The sequence below is a fragment of the Sinocyclocheilus grahami genome, unplaced genomic scaffold, assembly GCF_001515645.1.
Source record: "Sinocyclocheilus grahami isolate Dianchi unplaced genomic scaffold, SAMN03320097.WGS_v1.1 scaffold657.1, whole genome shotgun sequence".
Classification (NCBI taxonomy): domain Eukaryota; kingdom Metazoa; phylum Chordata; class Actinopteri; order Cypriniformes; family Cyprinidae; genus Sinocyclocheilus; species Sinocyclocheilus grahami.
Genome location: NW_015505836.1, coordinates 132,002 through 154,850, shown reverse-complemented (window position 1 = coordinate 154,850; position 22,849 = coordinate 132,002). Strand labels below are relative to the sequence as shown.

The following is a 22,849-nucleotide window of genomic DNA, read 5'->3' as shown; positions in this document are numbered from 1 at the left end:
AAATAGCCCACAGCTCCCCCCCCCCCCCCACTTACCCAGAGCGCTCAATACTACATATATATATATATATATATATATATACTCAGCAAGGATGCATTAATTGATCATAATCAACAGTCGAGACATTTATAATGCCACAAACAATTCTGTTTAAAAAAATGCTTTTCTATTCATCAAAGAATCTTGAAAACATAGTGTATCATGGGTTGGTTCCGCAAAAATATTAATCCACACTGTTTTAATAATGATAATATTGAGAAATGTTCCTTTAGTAGAAAATCAATATATTAGAATGATTTCTGAAGGATCATGTGACACTGAAGACTGGAGTAATAATGCTGAAAATTCAGCTTTACATCACAGGAATAAATTACATTTAATTAACAATAAATTATCAAAAAAGTGCAGCTTTGGTGAGCATAAGAGACATCTTTCAAAACATTTTCAAATCTTACAGACGCCAAACTTTTGAACAGTAGTGTATGATCTCTTAAAATATAGAAGATGATTTCTAAGATCTTTGCTTTCTGGCTCATATTTCATCGACTTTCAGGCACAAGTAATCTTGTGTAAACACAAACAAACTCAGGCGATTAGATGAAGTGTGTCTCAGCAGGCTTTGGCAGGGAGCGCTGCTGCAGTGTGCTGGGAGAATCATCTCATTGTGTTCCTGCACAGACAGGAAGTCCAGCATGTCCTTCTGCTCTGTTTCCTGTCCGTTTGCCCTGGCTTGGCGACCTATACTGACTTAACCAATAAAGGACGGGCAAACACACAACCACATGCACAAAAACATTTGGGAAGGCCTCATTAGCTGGAAGCTTCACACACAGCCATGCTGTTTTTCTTTGTGTTGGCTAGTAGTGATGAATTTCATAGTCATTAGAGTGATTTTTGGATGTCATTTTTTTCTTGAACTGTTTGTTGTTGCTCTGCTATTTTGTCAAGTACTCCCTTAAATGACAACATGAAATCAGTTTTGTTGTTCACTGACGAACTGCGCAAAAAATCGCGCAAATATGAACGTGGTTTTGCGCAGCTCGTCAGTGAACAACGGCTCTGTGTAGTTAATGCTGCTCAATGTGAAAGCCCGCAGGTGATGGAGATTTACCGCTGATTACAGAACCGGCTTTACTGATAAGATGCGCGTTAAATATCGCATGCGATTTATTGTGCAGCCCTAATATGCAGCCTACTTACCTCTATCCTATGACCGTTTGCCGGCATTTGGTTTGCTCCTTTGGCCATTATATCACAGACTCAACTTTTTCTGTTCAACGACGAGACCTGTACTGGGGATTTTTCGGATCCTCCGTCACAATCTGCCGGCCCTAGGATCACTCCTTCCCTGCCAGTCAACGCTGCCGAGCACCAGGCTTCGCTTCCCTCTTCGGCTCAACTTTTCACCGCAGCTCTTCTGGCCGCATGCAGCCGGGCCTCCAGTTCTTGTAGCAGATGCTAGCGCGAGGCTGCCTCCGCTAGCGGCACAGGCCGTGTTGCAAATAAATGTTTAGGTAAAGTCGCTAAAGGAAGGTGATTTGTTGCTAGAAGTTGTTAAACGATGTGGTGACATAATGAATCTTGATGTCATTTTGTAACCATGACGCAAAACTGCGTAGAACACACAATGAAATTACTCAAATTTTTAGACTTTGTACTCAGATAGACAGATAATATGAAAAAGATTTATTACACAAGTTACACAATTTGTACCTATAATTAATTATTTAGGTACACTAACAACTAAGGTGTATCATAAAGAAACAATTATTATTATTGAACAAGTGCAACTAGCAACCTAATTCGCATGTGATGTGCATACTGCTAGGCACCTCCAAGTCTCTACCAGCTGATGTGCTACTTCGTTGCTAGTGATTTAAAAAAACAAGTTGCTCGGGTAGTCTGAGACGTTGTTAAATCTAGCAACAAAATTGCTAAGCTAGCAACACTGCAGGCTACTTGGGCATTTCAACATTTCCCGCCGAATGTCACAAACCGGCACAAACTGCACCGGCAGTTATAGGGTTAATGCGGGAGAGACAAGGGAGTAGGCTGGTGCACCTGTGAGCTGTTCTGATTAAAAGTTAAGACACAGAACGTCTTTAGTCTGTTGATCTTCAAACATTACAGTAGACATATTTTGGTTTACAAACTGTATTGTTTCATCAGTTAGTCACGTTAGCACTTGGCTAACGTATCCACCATTATTGTATTAAATGTTCACAGTTTAGCAGCTAAACTTCAGCTGTGGCCACGATTCGCTTGCATAAGTGTTTTTGTATTTTATGTAATTATTATAAGAATGGATTGGAGCACTATATTATTGTTTTATGTAAAGGTGCTTTGTCAATGGTAGCACTCACTAACTTGCTCAAGGACTCCTCTCTGTGCCAATCACAACAGGCTTGGCCAGCTGACCAATCAGAGCAGAGTAGGCTTATGGAAGGGAGGGGTTTGCTCTGAAGTTGCTTGGAACGAATCGTTTCGAAATCATTGGCAAATGACTCTAATATGAAATGTATATTCTGAGAAAATTACGTTTTCTGACCTTAGATGCATTTAAACCTATTGTAGGGGACTCGAGCACAATATTAGGACACTTTAATCTCCAAATTAACCATATCAGGCTCTTTTTTTTCTTACTTCCAACTCAGGAACGCTCAATCTAAATCCTCTCTGAACCCTCCTTTTCATTGACGACTCTATAACCACCCCGTTACACTTTTTTGGTTCCAAAAACACTTAAAACTGATCCTCGCTCAGTCAGGCTTACCTGCAGAAAATGTTTCCAGCCACTCATTTTGCATCGGGGCTGCAATTACAGCAGTTTTAAAAAATATATTTAAAAAATTCCAATACAGTAAGCCACAGCTCTTTTTCGGTCGCAGTGAATGCCCTCCAGCCGTCATTTCGAATCTCATTGCTTATTCAGCATCGTACGGGGCTCTCCCTTCCGGTGCAGCAGAGCCACAGCTCTCTTCGGACGCAGCGAGAGTCCCTCCATCTGTCGTTTGAGTTCCACTGCATACTCGGCGTCGGCCAGGACTCTACCTCCTGGTACAGCAGAGCCGCAGGCTCCCTTCGGTCGCAGTGAGAGCCCTCCATACGAGGCATCAAACCGCGCCTCGTATTCAGCCGCAAGGGGGACTCTCCCTTCCGGTGCAGCATAGCCGCAGCTCCCTTCAGACGCAGCGAGAGTCGCTCCATCAGTTGCTTCGAATCTCCTTGCTTATTCAGCATCGGACCGAGCTCTCCCTTCCGGTGCAGAAGAGCCACAGCTCTCTTCGGACACAGTGAGTGTCCCTCCATCAGTCGCTTCGAATCTCCTTGCTTATTCCGCATTGGACGTGGTTCTCCCTTCTGGTGCAGAAGAGCCACAGCTCCCTTCGGTTGCAGTGTCAGCCCTCCATCTGAAGCATCTAATCGCACCTCGTATTCAGCCGCAAGAGAGACTCTCCCTTCCGGTGCAGCAGAGCCGCAGCTCCCTTCGGTCGCAGTGTGAGCCCTCCATCTGTCGTTTTGAGTTACACTGCGTACTCGGCGGCGAACGGGGCTCCACCTCCCGGTGCAGCAGAGCTGCAGGCTCCCTTCGGTCGTAGTGAGAGCCCTCCATCTGATGCGTTAAACCGCGCCTCGTATTCAGCCGCAAGAGGGACTCTCTCGACGCTCTGCCCCCATTTTGTTCATTCTAACCCATATCTCTTCACAGCACGCATATTTTGGGGGGCAACCAACACATTTTGCGCTCTGGCTGCTGTCCCATGCCTATAAGCTTCTTTTGGGGAGTTATCTGGGTTCGGGCTATATTCCGGGCTCAGAGCCCTCTCCCAGGACAGCATGCCAAAATATGCTTACTATTTGCTTAATCAGATTAGAAGTAACTATAATAGTATCTCAAATATAGTAAAATAACACTTCTTCAAGTTAAACAAGCAGAAATAAGTTTACATGTTTTATATATATATTTCTTTCATTTAATGTTTATTTTGTTTCAAGTAATGAAACTGTTATGGTTTTAATTTTAGTTTCATTGTTAACAAAAGATCATCATAAAGGAACTCGATGTCTCACTCCTCTGCTGTGTCTCCTCAGACCCTCATTTATAGTCAGTCAAGTAAATGGTGAGAGAATTAAAGTGAAACATAGCTGAGAGAGAGAGATGTGTGTCCAGATGGGAATAGACGAGTCATTGTGTGTCTCTGGAGGTCTGTCAGGGTGCTCTAGACCAGTGGTTCCCAACCCTGGTCCTGGAGGCACCCCAACACTGCATGTTTTGCATATCTCCTTAATCAAACAAATTGGTGTGTTTGATTAAGGAGACATGCAAAACGTGCAGTGTTGGGGTGCCTTCAGGACCAGGGTTGGGAACCACTGCTCTAGACTGCTCTCATCTGCTCAGATCCTGCTGTGAGCTCTGAGTGCTCATCAGCTCTATGAATATGACAATCCCTGGCTCAGTCAAAACAGGAAGCGGTTGATGTGTTGCTTTTCATGAATGACAATCAAAGTTCTTCATTGTTTTGATTAAGTGGAGTGGCACATATTTTCTTCAACCACAGGTAGATATTTATATTTTCTGAAGAATGCAAAACTCGGCAACGTGATGCAAGAATGTTGTGTGTGGGCATTGCTTTTTTTGTTTCTAGGGCATTGCTATGTGGTTACTAAAGATTTCTGAATGCTTAATAGCATGTTGCTGTGTGGTTGCTAGGGTGTTCTTGATGGTTTCCAGGGCATTACTATCAGGGCTGTGCGATTAATCGAAATCGCATCGAAATTGCGATTTGAGACGTTGCGATTTCCTAATTGCAAAGCCTGCGATATGGACGCGATATTACTTTGTTCCAGAGCATATGCATGACTGCCAGCCTTGAGTGGCAGTCTTACTAACCAATAGAGTGAGCACACCTCCGTTCTTCCCAATCAGCACTGCTCTAGCCAACTGAGTAAACACCCACCATAAAAGAAAAAAAAAAGAACGCGGGAGAGAGACAGAGTGGGATTTTGGCGTCTACTGGGTCAGATCGATAGTTAGGCAAATTAAAACTAAAGAAAAACGTATGCAACGAAATGACAGACAACGAACAAAAAAGGTAATTTCCAAGAGCTGCATCACAGCGCATATCAAAAGCTCCCTTCTAGGTTCTGTTTTCAGTACTGAAGAATAAAAGATACATTCTTAGATGTTTTTGTTAGTACGTGAACGTTATCTTGCACATTTTATCTCCCCAACAGATTAATTTGAATAAGTTTATGATGCATGTTGGCTATTCCCAATTCAGAAGAGTGCACACACAGCCTGTGTCTGTGAATGCTTCTCATACTCGCTCCTCTCTGCCCCACGCAGCACGAATCCCCGTCACAAACGAGCCGTTCATGCTTGCCGCACTCACGTAATGCTCGTTTATACTCGCACCCGACTCCGCACCGCACGTCTCCACGAGCGATGTATTTCAGGTTATAATGGGAATTTGTTTGGTTTTAATGTAAACTATAATGGTGTCTATTTGATGGATTCTATTGGTGGGATGTAATCTGGCAGATGGCAACCAATAGAACAACAGTAATTACTATTGGAATAATGCCCAAAACTAAAATTTTGTAATGGTTTAATGGAAACTACAACCCCCCCCCCCCCCCCCCCATTCATCCAAATTTAATTTTTTCAACTTTAATTTTTCTGGATTAGTTTTTTCCCCAGTTCTAATTTTTCTTGGCTCATTTTTTAAAAGTTATATTTATGGGCTTTTTTGCCTTTATTGGATAGGACAGTAGAGAGCAGACAGGAAAGCATTGGGTGAAAAGAAAGGAGTGGGATCGGCAAATTACCTCGAGATGGGAATCGAACTCAGGTCGCCGCGAGCACATTTCTGCCCTACAAAGGCAAAAGACCTTAACTCGCCTTAACTTAACCTTAAGTGTGAAACTGAGAAAAATTAATTTAAATTTTGAAATGAAAATGATCTACATTAAAAAATTGTGCGCTCAATCTTGATTTTTACCCCAATTTTGAAGTTACTGTACTCTGCCTTTGCATTGTCTGCAAAAAAGTGAGAAGTCACACCAAGGCAAAAAACAGTAACTTCCACATTATCAATATTTGGTTGCTGATCACCATTTACAAAATCTTTATAGTAGTAACACCTGTATAAAATCTAGTGATCATGGGCTGTCTCATAGGCTATTGCATATACTGTACTAACTCTTTTTTTGACCGTGCAACAAGCAGACAAAATGTTAAACATGTGAGTACTGTAGATACCGTTTTGCAACCAATTTATTTGCTATGCTCAGTAAAAGAATGCTAGACATAGCATAATTGCTTTTATATTGACTTGAATGAAATAGCCTAACCTAAAAGAACGACTTTTGGATTGATGTGAACGCCAGCCAGCAGGAATTATCAGAATGCTTGTGGATTAAACATCTCCAATGACGTTCATCACCATGGATTGATTTTATTGGGATACAAGAAAAGGTAGGATATGGATTTAATTGCGACCTGTTAGTACTGATTTTATGATTGATCATGATACGGCATTCTAGTTCACACGCGTCCAACTAGAAGTGACAGCCTAGTGAATAATCTGCATTAAAAAATCTTTAAAGGTTATTCACTATTACGTATTGCTGCCGATCGAGGTATCTAGTCTTTACAGTCCTTGTTATATGGAGCTGTTTGGTAGATCGTGATCTAATTCGTTTGTCTAATAAAGTGCTTCATTGACAGATCAGATGTATGAAAGTATACAATTTACACCGCAATTAAAACGCGGCAGACTTTAATGGATAGTAAAACAAAGGCATAACACCGTATAACTCAAAGCTGGCACCGTAACTTCATATTGACGCACGGCTAAACAAAGGCAGAACGCCGTAACTCAATTTGAGCATTCAAAAACAAAGTGAAAGAGCGGTAACTGGTGTTATACAGTTTTCTGTCTTGGTTTCTCCGGGGCTTTTCGAAGTTACGGTTAAGACAACCCATTATTTTCTTGGAAAAACAACGAAATTGACTCAAGGTACTTATGCACATAATAAAGGATGTCTTGAATGTCCCAAAAATATCAATAACTCCTTTTTGACCAAAATCGAAGTTATGGTCTTTTGCCTTTGCACGGCAGATTTGTGCTATTATGTCGGCACGAGGCTATCAATGCCGACTTCTGGGCTTAATTTTAAAATGTTGAAATGAAAAAAGCATGTCTAATCAATTGAAATCATGAAACTTGTACAAATAAATGACAATTTATTAGAAGTTCAACAGAAATGACGTTTTAAGGGCACTATGAAAGAAATTAAATTTTTTCTCATTGTTTAATTTTTTTACCAAATTCAGGATTTTCCATTTAATTTTTTTCTCATAAAAAGTGATTAATCCTTTATAAATAAGGATTTATTATTACATCTAGACATACATGATTCTACTGTAAAATAGAAATGTATTTGTGTCTCTTTTCTTTTTTACCCAACTAACTAACATAAGGATACTGATAAACACAGACCACAAGACTCTGGCTTTCTCTGTCTTCTTTGAAGCTTCCTCATCCCATATGCTGTGGCGTGCCGCCATTGTGGAGAATATCACGACGCATGCGTCTGCTTCCGCCTTATGTAAACAACGCATGCGCATGCACGTGATACTCTCCACAATGGTGGCGCACCGCTGCAGTCGGAATGAGGAAGAGAAGAATTGTTGAATAAAGTCATTATTTTTGTTTTCTTTGTGCACAAAAAGTATTTTCGTAGCTTCCTAAAATTGCGGTTGAACCCCTGATGTTACATGGATTATTTTACCAATGTCCTTGCTATGTTTCTGATATTGTGGGTATCGCCAATACTGGTAAATCGCACCCTAAATTAGCACGATGTTGATATGTCATGCTTTGAATATTACAATTATCGTCAATACCGGTATATTGCGACACCCCTAGTTGGTATGTGATATGACAGTAGTTTTTCTCAAATGAAAGGGCCAAATGCTCATGAAGTGACTCTCAGAGCAGCTCTGGAGATGAAGTTGACGTGCTCATGTCCTCATAGAGTGAGACGCAGATGCTGAAAACACAGAAAGGATCACGAATGTGTTTATGTGTAGTAGAGAAACTCCATCTGTGCCATTCATTCAACTCCGAGAAACGCAGAACATGCAGGATTCGTATTTTTGCTGTTTAATATTCACAGACACTAGTCCATATTGCTATTTGATATACAGTAAGTGTACTGACCTACCTACATTTGATTTATTCATCCAAATTCCGTGAAATTCCACATTCTACAGTAAATACCATTTAAATAACTAGATTCCATGATTCTGTCCATGGCAGAAATCATAGGGCCCTAGTTTATGTGTGCTGAGTGTTTTTTAGCATCTTGCTATGCAGTTTCTTGGGGATGTCTGGGTGGTTGCCAGGGCATTGCTATATGGTTAGTAAAGTTTGTTGAATAGTTTTGAGCTAGTTGCTACTGTAGGTGCTCTTTGTGGATGCTGAAGTATGTTGCTAGGACATTTCAGGGTGGTTGCTAATGTGTTCTGATCATTCTAAACCTCAGATTGTTCACACTGACAGCTCTTCATGTAAATGACTGACAGCACAGGTGTCTTGTAGATTTAAGCAGAACAGCAGAATAAGTCAGAATGAGGCATCTGTTTATCTTGGAACGTTTTAAACGTTCAGACTAATTTCTTGTAAACTTCTGTATTTGTAAGTTATTTTGAACAAAAGAGTCTGCTAGATCAATACATGAGAATGTATTCAAACTCGTCATTTATTCAGATTTGATTTTGAATAGCAGTTGTATCAGAATTTTAAATGCACATTTGAATTCAAATGCTGTTCATAATAGTTTATAATGTACTGATCATGATTTATTTTTAAATTAACAACTGTGCTTATGTAAAGACACTATATAAATAACAAATAATAATAATTTAATCATCATTATTATTATTAAACTTAATGATTAAAATGTATTATAAATCATTATTTTAGAATATAATACATTTTTAATAGTAGTAACTATATAAATTAAATGCACAATTCTGCTCCTTAAATACATATTTATTTAAATTCAGGGATTGATTTGGAATTTAAAAGACATTTTCATTTCAGCTCTGAATGGTTCATGGCACTGGCTGCTGTTGCATGAGTTACACACTGGAGCTTTATTTAACAGGCAAACATAATAAACACCATTTTGCGGCAGAAATAATACTTTTACAGGGTGTGTTGTGGGAAGTGATGTCCGTTGCCAGGGGCATAAAACTGTTTTGGCATCTGCACGTTTGTGTTGTGATGCTGTGAAATCCCTTCCCAACTCCAGATGGAGGAAACAGAAGGTACATGAGCTGCGTTTGATCCGGTGGTACAGGAATGGATTTAATGCAGCTTCCTGTCCACACAGATTTATTTAATCAATGGTTTGTCTATAGATTATACTATGAAGGAATTTATTTAGTTGAAATAGCATCTGACTTTTTGATAATTTTTATAACAAATTACAATGGCATAATAAAATATTTTATAAAAGTAATAATTTATAATATATGTTATTAATTAAGTTTAATAATAATAATAATTATTATTATTATTATGTAGTGTTTTTGCAGAAGCTCAAGGTTAATTTATAGTTGAGTTATGATCAGCTGAATATAAATCAGCATCATTGTAACCAGCATTTACATAGTCTTATAAGAGCTGCTTTAAGTTTTGATTTATTTTTTTACTATTTATTATGTATTGTGTTTTTTTATTATGTAATCATTTGTGTATTTTATAGTTTATAACAAAAATAAATAAAAATATGCCATTGGACAAATGACAATAACACTTCAGTATCATTATAGATATAATGTTCTTAATATCTATAAAAATATTTATTCTCAGGCAAGTTTTTCTTGTCGAAAATAATTTTTTGTGGATTTTTATGGAAGCCCATTTCCGCCACAGAATAAAAAAATTAGCTATAAATGCGAATTTTTAGCTCTCAATTCTGACTTTTTTTCTTGCAATTCTTCCCATTTTCTTTCCAGAAAGAATTTGAATTGCAATTTATAAACTCACTTTTTTCTTGCAATTCTGAGTTTATAACTTCTCATTGTGCAAAGAAGAGTCTGAATTGTGATATAAACTGAGGGAAATTCTGAGGGGAGAAAAAAAAGTCAGAATTGCAAGATTTAACCTTATAATTGCAATAAATAAATGAATAAATAAATTAAAATAAACCGAAAGAAAGTCATAATTGTGAGATAAAAAGTTGCAGTTTATTTTTTTTAAATCCCACAGTGGAAACGTGCTTCCATAGATTTCAGCATGTTGATTGAATCTTTCGCTAAGACAAAACTCAGAAGAAATGTATCTTCATTTCACATTTGCAGTTATTGGTAATTGCATCTTTTTTCATTTGAATACTACTCTGTATAAATATCACTCTTGCCTTTCGGATGCAATCATGTCCTGTCAGAAGGCAAGACATGCTGGATAAATGTTTTAAGAAAGCAAGAGCACTGAGGCCTAAGAGGAACTGCAGTCAGCTGACCTCCTGTATCCCAGCATCCCATAAGCCGTCATGACTCATGAGGAGGGTTCGGTGGGGGAGGTTTCTAACCGATTTTATTATCCTCCCTCCGACATGTACATCTATAGAGTAAGATTATATGTGCTCTGTGTGGATCAGGCGAATGCAGGTCAGGCTTAAGTAACACTGACCGTCAGATGATTAAACCGAGTTTAAGCCGCCACACATACACTCTTGAACTCAAGGCGAGCAGTTGGGTCATGCTCCGAGCGCGTGAGGCTCTTGTCAGAAGTCATTGTTATTTCCATCAGTCACAGTAACAGCTGACTTCAGCGGCTGGAAGCTCAGAGCCGCTCTTCATCACAGCATCAAAGCGCTTGTTCTACACACATGATAAAACTTATCATCCAAGTCCTGCTTTCTCCACCAAAATGTGTACTATCACTTCATGTGTAGCTGAAGATATGAATATGATTAACTTTCTTAGAATCAGAGTATTTTTCTAAATGAATTAATCTGATCCTCTAGTTCAGTATGAAGGCGAGGACATAAACATATGCCAGAATCCCCTGCAGCTTGTCCACATACATTATACAATGGGAAAAGGTTTTCTTATTATTAAATCATTAGTTTGTTCATAAATATGTTGGGGTCCTACAATAATATCATTATAGAGTAATATTTAATCTAAGTTTGCTGTGCTTATGGAATGTAGCACAATGTGATTGACCAATTTTATAGTATATATTTTTTCTATTTATTTTTATTTATAAATAAATTTATATTTTTATTTATAAATACATGTATTATTTATAAATTTCAATCTAAACATATTTAAATCTATGCATTTTTTGATATATGTTTTTTATTTATATTTTCATAGTTTGGAATATATATTATATATATATATATATATATATATATATATATACACAGTATATATATATATGTATTTGTATATATATATATATATATGTATATGTGTGTGTATATATATATAGGGCTGTCAGTCGATTACATTTTTTAAATCTAATTAATTACAGGGTACTGCAATTAATTAATCTAATTAATCACAAACTAAATTTGGCTGTGTCAATACCCCTAAAAGATCATTTAAAGCTATTGTTGTGATAAATGTTTTGGCTACAACGACCTAACATAAAGTATATAACTTAAAAGAAGATAATTTGAGAGACGAGAAACATCTCAGTGTTTTTGTTCATGCAATGCAAACAGCTTTGTTACCAACAGTCTTCAAAATAAAAAAAATTATGTTGTGCAAAAGAAAGTAAGTCATTCAGGTTTGAAAAAAAAACATGAGGGTAAGTAAATGATGACAAAATATATTTATTTATTTTTGGTGAACTATCTAACAATTTTTTTTTTATTGTTTTAATTCAAGAAAATGATACTCTAAAGAAGAAACTAAAACTACCCACAGGTGGCGGTAAATGTCTTTGAGTGGATTCGTTCAAACGGCTGATTCATTCAGGAATTCAGTAAACGGCTCTCTTTATGAATAGGACTTTGAATCATTGGTTCACACGATTCGTTCAAAACGAGGATTCATTCAGAAAGTAAACACCGCTGTGTTGCTCGGAGACAGACAACAGTTCTGCGGTGGCTTTATAGGTAATATTTTCGTTGGCAAAATTGAACAAAAACACAATATTTTGTTTAAAATATAACACAATATTAACGTCTTATTTACTGAACTATTGCATAAGATCTAATTTGCACTTGTGTTCTTCGTGACAAAAACAGCACTCTTGTGATATTGCTCTCGCTGCTGGTGTGATATCGCTTATCATATGGTATGAATATGAGACAAAAACTTATACAGGGGCATGTTTTTTTGACCCAATATCTTGAATTTTTGGGCATAACTGCTTTAATGTAGTTGTTGCCCTGCATCATATTTGTCAACAGTCAACTGTATGAAATGTAAGATGACGTACATGTCTGGGGGCCGGGCCAGTACGTTAACTGCGTTAAAATATTTTAATTGCGTTATTTTTTCATAACGTTAACGCGTTAAACTGACCGCCCTATATATATACATATACATATGTGTGTGTGTGTGTGTGTGTATTTTATTTCAAGAACTTACAAAAAATAATATGAAATAAGGATCCTTTGCCTTAAAATGTCCAAAGAAATGTCAAAAAAACTATAATTTGAACAATTATTTTTATACATTCAATTGCACATTTCAATTACACAGCATTATCAATATGAAATAACTAATAAATAAAAATCCTGTTTAATCTGTTCATCTTTTTTTCTCTATTTAATCCAAACACATTTTAGACTTTTTAGACTTTATTTAAACATCACCTGTGACCCTGATCATGTTTCTTTACAGTTTCTCATGTTGGATGTAGTTTTTCATGGCATACTGGAAAGCTTGTTGATGACCATATATAATTACTAGATGTGTAATGATGTCAAATTCATATGTAATGTTCAGATAATATTTCATTATTTCTGTGGAAATCGACTCTCTTCATGTTTGCAAGGAGGTCAGAATGTCTCAGCTTCCTTTAGAAATAAGTACGAATGTGTTTTGGAGACATATCCATCTAAAGCCTGATCTGCCGGACCCCTGCGATTGATTAGATGAGAATATTGCAGCAGGTTTTCTGTTTGGGTCATTTTTGGCTAAGGTTCACTTTAAGCGCAGCATTGAGTAATCAACCATCGGCACTGCATGGATCGGAGGAGAACGCGATCAATAATCCCATCACACCTAGTGGAACAGGAACACTGAGTCAGTGTTTGAGAAGTTCTTCAGATAATGTTTGGAAAGGCAGAGGGAGATTAGAGTTTCAAGAACAATCATGACCTTACTTGCATTGACACATTTTCATGCTTTTCTCTATTAGCTATATTATGCTTTTTCTGAAGAGTCTTGAAGTGAAACTTTTACTTGAAGAGAAGTTATTCAGTAAGGAAACAAGTTTGGCTCCACGCAGGCTTTTGTTATATTTAACAGCACACAACACAATGTGCTGCTATTTAAAGCACACAGATATTTTCCTGTGTGTGTTAAAAGACGTTTACAATGAATCCCAGAGCTGGACTCTATTGATTATGTCTGTACGGAAGGATGGATTTCAGCAGTGTGGAGTGATATAACAATGACTCTAATGCCACTGTGTGCTTTTTCTCAGGAGGAAATTCTAGTTTATGTTTCATAGTACTACAGGATAGTGATACAGACATGATTTAGACTTTGTACAACCCCAATTCCAGAGAAGTTGGGACGTTTTGTAAAAATGCAATAAAATCAAGAATCTGTGATTTGTTCTTTCTCTTTAACTTTTATTTAATTGACAAAAGTACAAAGAAAACATTTCCAAAGTTTTCACTGACCACCGTAAATGTATTTTGTAAATATGAACAAATTTAGATTTTGATGGCTTTTTAAGTATTGAATTGTATTTAAGTATTGAAATTCACAGGAATTAAAATCGACGCATATTTGTGCAGTTATTTTAAATCATTTGTTGTCGAATATTACTCCAATTGGTTTGTAATCATAAAACAATATGTGCAAACTTGCTCCACCTTTAAAACGTCCAATCATCAAGCCCTTTTATTTTGCAGCTTTTCACCATTCTTTCATATTCGAATGCATAAAATCAAGACTTGCCCTTACTTTTTGAATGTTAATATCTTGTTTCACTCCAAATACACTACTGTTTAAAAGTTTCTGGTCTGTATGATTCGTGATGTTTTTAAAGAAGGATCAAAAATACAATAAAAACAGTAATATTGTGAAATATTATTACAATTTAAAGTAGCTGTTTTCTATTTGAATATATTGTAAAATGTAATTTATTCCTGTGATGGAAAGCTGAATTAACAGCATCATTTCTCCAGTCTTCAGTGTCACATGATCCTTCAGAAATCATTCTAATATGCTGATTTGCTACTCAAGTAAATAAATAAATAATATTTTGTGGAAATATTTTTAGAAATTTTTTTTCAGGGTTCTTTTAAGTTCAAAAGAACATCATTTATTTAAAAACAGAAATATTTTGTAACATTATAAATGTCTTTACTGTCACTTTTCACCATTCTTTCATATTCGAATGCATAAAATCAAGACTTGCCCTTACTTTTTGAATGTTAATATCTTGTTTCACTCCAAATACACTACTGTTTAAAAGTTTCTGGTCTGTATGATTCGTGATGTTTTTAAAGAAGGATCAAAAATACAATAAAAACAGTAATATTGTGAAATATTATTACAATTTAAAGTAGCTGTTTTCTATTTGAATATATTGTAAAATGTAATTTATTCCTGTGATGGAAAGCTGAATTAACAGCATCATTTCTCCAGTCTTCAGTGTCACATGATCCTTCAGAAATCATTCTAATATGCTGATTTGCTACTCAAGTAAATAAATAAATAATATTTTGTGGAAATATTTTTAGAAATTTTTTTTCAGGGTTCTTTTAAGTTCAAAAGAACATAATTTATTTAAAAACAGAAATATTTTGTAACATTATAAATGTCTTTACTGTCACTTCTGATCAATTTAATTCAGTTTTGCTGAATAAAATTATTAATATTTAAAAAAACAAAAATACTGACCTCTAACTTTTCAACAGTAGTTTACGTCATATTATGTAAGGGATAATGTACATCCAGCCGGTTGTTATCTCAGAATAAACCCCGACAGGGTGATCAGGACCCCGATGCGAAGCGGAGGGGTCTTGTTTCAGCCTGAAGGGGTATATTCTGAGATAACAACCGGCTGGATGTACATTATCCCGCTTGTTACATGGCTACTTGCCACATAAGTATATAATAAGACGCAAAATATTAATTTGAGTTGAAATATTTGAACATAAAGCTTCCGTGAAGACAGCAGTTGCGAGCAAGCGGCAAATTCAAACTAAACGGACATTTAAGGGAAACGGTGCAGTCAAACCACTTATTACACAACATTTCACCACCAAAATAATTAAGGCAATAAAAGAATTAAGACGAAAATGTTTTAAAACCTTACCAGTTTGTTAGTTCTCTTATAATCCATTACAGCGTACAAAACAATCGTAGCAAAATGGCAGCAGCTGCGTTTGTATGAAACGAGAGCGAGTCCGCGATACCAGGATGACATAATTAAATAAGTGTACACCATTTTGAATCGAGTTTTAATATTTTATTCGCTAAACAAACGCAAAGCTTCCACCAAGAAAAAATAGTTCAAGCAAGAGTACAGCGCCGACTGCGGTTACCCGGATGAGCCTGCGTTATTAGCTTTTACCGGTTGTTATCGAGGGATAGCGTACCTCGGAATGTCGCGAATGACCAATCAGAATCAAGTATTCCACAGAGCCGTGTAATAATGAAAAATAAATGGTATTTTACAATGTTTTGAAGAGTTTGACCTATCAACTCTTCTTAAAAGACGTCTTAAGGTAGTTTAGCTGGTCTGAGCCTGTTCTGGCTGGTCTGTTGAAGGTTTTAGAGAGGTTCTGGGCACTTTTTAGCACTGGAAGCCTATCTTAAAGCAGCTTAGACCAGCGTGTGTTTTCAGCAGGAGTAGAGGATTTGAACATCTGCGTCTGTCTGAAGTGAGTTGCGTTGTTAATCAGAAGGTCTGTGTTTGTCGTTAAACACTTCCTGCAGGACGCGCGCTTTCTTTTCTGTGCCCGCGGCTGTCATTACAATACCAGGTTTCAATTACAGAAGTGCAGATAAGAGTGAACTTCAGCCTCTTCAGAGTGTGGTTTATCTTCAACCCGGCTATTCTTTCCACTGTAGAGCCGATAATGAGGATTTAGCTATTATCTTTTCATTTTCCCGTGTTGGCAATTTGACCCATTAAGAAAGAATCCATGAAGTCCACTTCACATTAATGAACGCCTTTGAGATATTGTAGCTTAATTCATTTAACTAATATACATTCTGTGATTTTAAAGTCTCTATGTGGCCACTGATTAATAAATCTCTCACTTTCTCTCTTCATAACAGGTAACAGAGGTGTGCGGTGCTAAGCGGCTTGGCTATTTCGGCTGTGGACAGTTTTACGTGGCTCTGAAGCTGATGGCCGCGGCGCAGGTGGGTTTGCCGGTACGTCTGGAGAGCGTCGCAGGCGGTAAGTCCTCAGAGAAGCTAACGGGATCAGGGATTTGCTCTAGCGCTTAAGAGGGATAACGCACAGAGGCCGTTCTGCACGGAGAGAGCGCCACACGCTGAGCCAAATCTCGCTGAGAATGAGCTGTGTGAACTAAACCGCAGGATTGTTTCCTCAAACGCTTGTGAGGGTCTCCTTTTATGGTCTTGCCCTTTAAATCTGTGTGTTAGCATTAGAAGTTAACTTTTTCTTGTGTGACATTAAAGTAGTGTTTTTACTGACACATTATGAATGAAACCAAGCAATACATCATTTGAAAGCTGTATTACTTAAGATTGTGATATTATTTTCTCACCATTATTCATTTTTTATTAATTCCTTTTTATTTCAGTTTACTTTAGAATCCACCAAAGAAAATAAAATGTATTACAGTATTAGTGGGTCTTGGGGAAAAAAAAAAATAATAATAATTTTAAAATATAGAGATCAGTTTTTTTGTTGTTTTTTTTTACATGACCAATACAGAGGCAGGTCCAATAACCAATATCCATAACCAAATATTGTTTATGATTTCGGCAAAAAAAAAAAGAAGATAGCAAAATATACATTATTATTATTATTATTATTATTATCGTTGTTGTTGTTGTTGTTGCTGTTAAATTATTTATTTAATTATGTTAATAATTCATATTATTTCTTACTATTTATAAAAGTAATTATTTATAAATTGCATATGCATAGCCAATTATTAGTTATTTCTGCTTAAGAAATCAGTTCAAATAAAAAATGTATTCGAACTATATTATGATGATGATTGTTATATTATTTATTTTTATGTTGTTTTTAATTAAATCTATTATATTTATTATTTATTAATGCATCATTATTTCTGCTAAATAAACCCCATAAAATAAAGCATTATTAACAATATTAATACTATGGTAATATTTGTATTATCTTTATTTATTGTATTTTTTAATGATATATTTAATTATTATTAGGGTAAAAATGTAATTAATATTTGTATTATTCATAAAAAGTAGTTATTTATCAAATTGTTTGTTGTTTTTCAACCCAAATGATCACAGGTTTCTTTGCATTTTTTGTTTAAATGCAACAAAAAAATGAGTAATTATGCATATTATTTGTTAAATAAGCAAATAATTTTATTTGTGAGCACCTTTGTTTCCTGTTGAACACCTTAGTAACTCCACAGTGATCATAGCACCACTAGATTCCAGTTTCAATAATATTATCCAAAATGTTGGTATATAACTGTTGGGCCTGAGCTCAGAAAATAAATCAAATATTAACTCAGCAGAGGCAAAACATTCATTTCCTAAATGTGTTTACTTAAACACTGTGATATTGAGCACTAGGCTAATTCAGAGCTCCGCACAGCTCCAGGCCACCCTGCCGGGCTGAAATGTGGCAAAGGGAGCCTGGATTAGTCTTTAATCCTGGTACAGACTGTTCCTCAAGAAGTCGCGGGTCTGCGAGACCCTCACAGCGGAGAGAGGAGCTCAGGTGACCTCACGTCAGCTTCTGTTTAACCCACAAATGTCACTATCTGCTCCTTTTACTGTGGAAAGACAAGGATAAAGATTGAGTTTGTGGACCAAAAAGAAAGATTTATCAAGATGACCTCAAAGGTTCCTTTGAGAGATGATTGGCTAGGTTATGTTTACTTTTCAAAGAAGATCATCTAGATCAGCGGTTCTCAGTCCTGCTCCTGTTTTTGTGCAAAGTTTAGCTCTTGCTATACCAGCTGATGCCTCAGGTTTTTCGCAATTCTGGGATCTTGAAACAATGCAAAATCTTTTTTTTTTGCAATCCTGTATAATTTGCCGTTTAACCCACAAAATTAGTCTGATAAAAAAATAAATACCATTACTGACACATTTGTATTTTTCATAACTAAAAATAAATTGTTTAAAAATTTTAATAAATTTTATAATACAGAAAATGTTTTACTTTTTTTCCTGTCATATGACTGTTTTACATCTAGTGTGTTGCAAAATATCATTTACAGCCACAAAATCAGTCATTTTGATTGCCAAAAAAAATCACAAATTTAATTCCCATTATTATTACTTTTTTTAAACTTTTTTATTTGCTTTTTATTAATTAATTTGTTATTTATTTATTTATTTTTATTCATTATTAGTGCTGTTAAATGATTAATCACATCCAAAATAAACGTTTTTGTTTACATAATATATGTTTGTGTACTGTGTATATTTATTATGTATATATAAATACACACACATACAGTGTTTATACATTTATATAATTTATATTTTGTAAAAATTTAATTTTTTTATTTACATTTATATATTTACAGTATATATATATATATCATTACATTTATATTCACATTGTTATATTTTATATTATATATAAATATTTTATATATAACATTTTTTCTTAAATATATACATGCATATGTTTGTATTTACATATACATAATAAATATACACAGTACACACACATACATTATGTAAACAAAAACTTTTATTTTGGATGCGATTATCGCAATTAATCGTTTGACAGCACTATTAATTATTAATTAATATCTTGCTGAAAAGTTGTGTGTGAGAATTTGATAAGACAAAAATATTTAGGCTTTCTGCAATTAGTTTTTTCCCCTGTCATGTATGATTATTATTAGTGATGTCAAACGATTAATTGTATATTTGTTATTTATATGTAAATACAAACAGATGCATGTTTATATTTAAGAAAAATATGTTATGTTTATATATATATATATATATATATAAGAATATAAATGTATAGGCATGTAAATATTTTCAAAATATATACTGTATGTGTGTGTATTTATATATACATAATAAACATATACAGTACACATACCTATATTATGTAAACAAAAACTTTTATTTTGGATGCGATTAATTGCGATTAATTGTTTGACAGCACTAATTATTATACATATAGTGCCATACATAATATGGTAAATGTGGTATCATAATCATAAAAATAACAGCACGTTTTCCACGAAATTCTGAAAATTACCACCACAAAATGAGTCACTTTGATCGTAAAAAAATAATAATAATAAAATTCATTTTTCAAGTCTTAAAAGTTGTGTCATAATTTAATAAGATGTAAAAATAAACAAACTAAATAAAGTAAAAATAAATGTAATAAAATATAAATCATTAATAATAAATTATTTTTTAAAAAGTGAAATTCTTCTTTAATCCACTGTACACAGAAAGTAGTATGAGTAGTACACTGTTATGAACATACTGTCATTTACTCTTCTCTACAGAACTTCCTCTCCCTGTGTTCGTCGGGATAATGAACGAGCTTGAGATGCGTTACCCCAATCACCCCTCGACCAATGAGAGTCAGCCTCACATCCTGGGCTCGCTTACAGGCTCCGCCCCTCGTCCCCCTGCAGACAGACCTGTCCTCAGACACCCTGACACCAGCATGGACAAACAGGTCGGGTTATCAGTGATGACAAGCAGCACTAGCTTGATACTTTTCCTGTACTTGATGATGATTATAATGAATGTGTATCTGACAGGAGGCGTGGTCTCCACCGCGGTCACCTGGCATCTCCCCGCCCCGCTCACCATCAGCCTATCGCAGCTATCCATATGGTGCACAGAGAAACGGAACAGACACGCTATTGGGTGAGAGTCTCTGTCAGTCATTCTGTATTCAAAGAGACCAGACAAATGAACCTAAACATGAAAATGTATGTATGTAAATACATTTTGAAATATATATTTTTTATTAAAAGCATACATTTTTCTGTTTTAATGCATCCTTGCTGAATAATTAAAAGTATTAATTTCTTTACAAAAAAAAAACTGAATTTTGAATGCACATGAAAATTATGTTTTCCTCAGAAACATAAAGCAGCACAACTGTTTTCAACATTGATATTAATCAGAAATGTTTCTTGAGCAGCAAATCAGCATATTATAATGATTTCTGAAGGATCATGTGACACTGAAGATGTGAGTAATGATGCTGAAAATTCAGATTTGCATCACAGGAATAAATTACATTTTAAACTATATTCAAATAGAAAACAGTTATTTTAAATTGTAATAATATTTCACAATATTACTGTTTTTAATTGTATTTTTAATCAAATAAATGCAGCCTTGGTGAGCAGAAGAGACTACTTTCAAAAACATGTAAAAATCTCACCGACCCCAAACTTTTGAACAATAATCGCTAGATATGATTTCCTTGGAAAATATAATGAAGTTTGTGTGAATGCATAGCATTTGATATCAAATGCTCCTCCATTTTAAAAGTTCATTTTAGAGCCATTTTAATTTGCTATGCTAACCGCATGATTATGTTGTTTTTTTATTATATGCAATGTTTTGCCTGCTGGAAATAAAATTAATTATTTTAATTACTATTACTATAAAGAGTTAGAGTTTTTTTTAGATCATTTTGCCTTGTGGAGAATAAATATTTGAACTTAGATGATCATTTGCATTGTAAATATTCATTAAAACAGAAGATGAAACCTCTTCTTAAATGATGATTCAAGAAGAGAGTTTTTATTTCAGCAAGATCCTGATCATTTCTTTTTCCAGCAATTCCTATGGGAATATGAAAGGAGATATTTCCACATTCACACACACAGTCATGCTGTTATTAGATAACACAAGAACACATCACACAGCCGCTGTGTTTCACACACTGTGAGCATAGACGTCGTTCGATACCTCTATGCTGTCAGACAGCTGTGTGTGTGTGAGTGTGTGAGCGCTCAGCCTTGAGCTGCTGTCTGCCCTCAGAAAGCAGTTGGCTAATTGCTGCTCTCCTGTGGCCTATCGATATCACGCTCGTCTAATCACACACCTGTTGACTCACAAGACCTTCAGCTCATCCACAGTCAGCAGACAGCAGTTCTGATGAAATACACACACACACACACACACACACACACACACACACACACACGTGCTTTCCTGAGAAAATGCCTTGAGCCTGGATATTTAACCACATGTTTAATGTAATAATGTACGCTAGTGTGCTTCATTTATTGCTGCTTGTCCCCCTTGGCACTTTGCACTCTAAAATGTCAAAAGAAGCTGATGTGTGAAGCAATTATGCACTTCAACTTACTTTATTATGCACTTGTCAGAAAGCAGAAATACTGCTTCTTGTACACGTCACCAAAAATTACAAGGTTGGCTGTTAAAATCTAGTATAAATTAAGTAAAAATGCAAAATATTGGCAGTACATGCAAGATTATAAATTCATGCAAATACATTATGCAGGCTGCTATGAGGGTGGTATTTTCACATATACAATAGTGCCCCCTCCAGTACAGTAGGAGGCAGTGCATAAAAACTAACTCAATAGAGAGTAACTGTACGTTTGACATATATAACAAATGTTGTAAGTTCCATAATTTGCAAATAAATTCTTTAAAAATCCTACAATGTGATTTTCTGGATTTTTTTTTCTCATTTTGTCTCTCATAGTTGAGGTATACCTATGATGAAAATTACAGGCCTCTCTCATCTTTTTAAGAGGGAGAACTTGCACAATTGTTGGCTGACTAAATACTTTTTTGCCCCACTGTATCTATCTATCTATCTATCTATCTATCTATCTATCTATCTATCTATCTATCTATCTATCTATCTATCTATCTATCTATCTATCTATCTATCTATCTATCCTTCTGTCATTGTGTCTATCTATCCATCCATCCATCGTTATATCGTTCTATCTATCATTCTGTCATTCTATCTATCTATCTATCTATCATTCTTTCTATCATTCTATCGCTCTATCTATCATTCTATCTATCATTCTATCTATCTATCTATCGTTCTATCTAGCGTTCAATCTGTCATTCTATCATTCTGTCATTCTATCTATCGTTCTATTGTTCTATCTATCGTTATATCGTTCTATCTATTATTCTGTCATTCTATCTATCTATCTATCTATCTATCTATCTATCTATCTATCTATCTATCTATCTATCTATCTATCTATCTATCTATCTATCTATCTATCTATCTATCTATCTATCTATCTATCTATCTATCTATCTATCTATCCTTCTGTCAATGTGTCTATCCATCCATCCATCGTTATATCGTTCTATCTATCATTATGTCGTTCTATCTATCATTCTGTAATTCTATCTGTCTATCTATCTATCTATCTATCTATCTATCTCTCTATCTATCTATCTATGTATCCATCCATCCATCCA

At 35.4% G+C, this 22,849-nt stretch overlaps 1 protein-coding gene across 3 annotated transcripts in view; it reads left to right on the top strand.

Moving 5' to 3' along the window:
- The window catches only part of LOC107558733 (ralBP1-associated Eps domain-containing protein 2-like), a 63,763-nt gene that overhangs the window by 11,916 nt on the left and 28,998 nt on the right, over window positions 1-22,849 (top strand). For all 3 annotated transcript variants that reach the window (XM_016242401.1, XM_016242402.1, XM_016242400.1), the window contains exons 2-4: window positions 16,508-16,631; window positions 19,909-20,084; window positions 20,170-20,278. In XM_016242401.1, coding sequence (XP_016097887.1) covers window positions 16,508-16,631; window positions 19,909-20,084; window positions 20,170-20,278 — 409 coding nt within the window. The remainder of the gene's footprint in view (window positions 1-16,507; window positions 16,632-19,908; window positions 20,085-20,169; window positions 20,279-22,849) is intronic.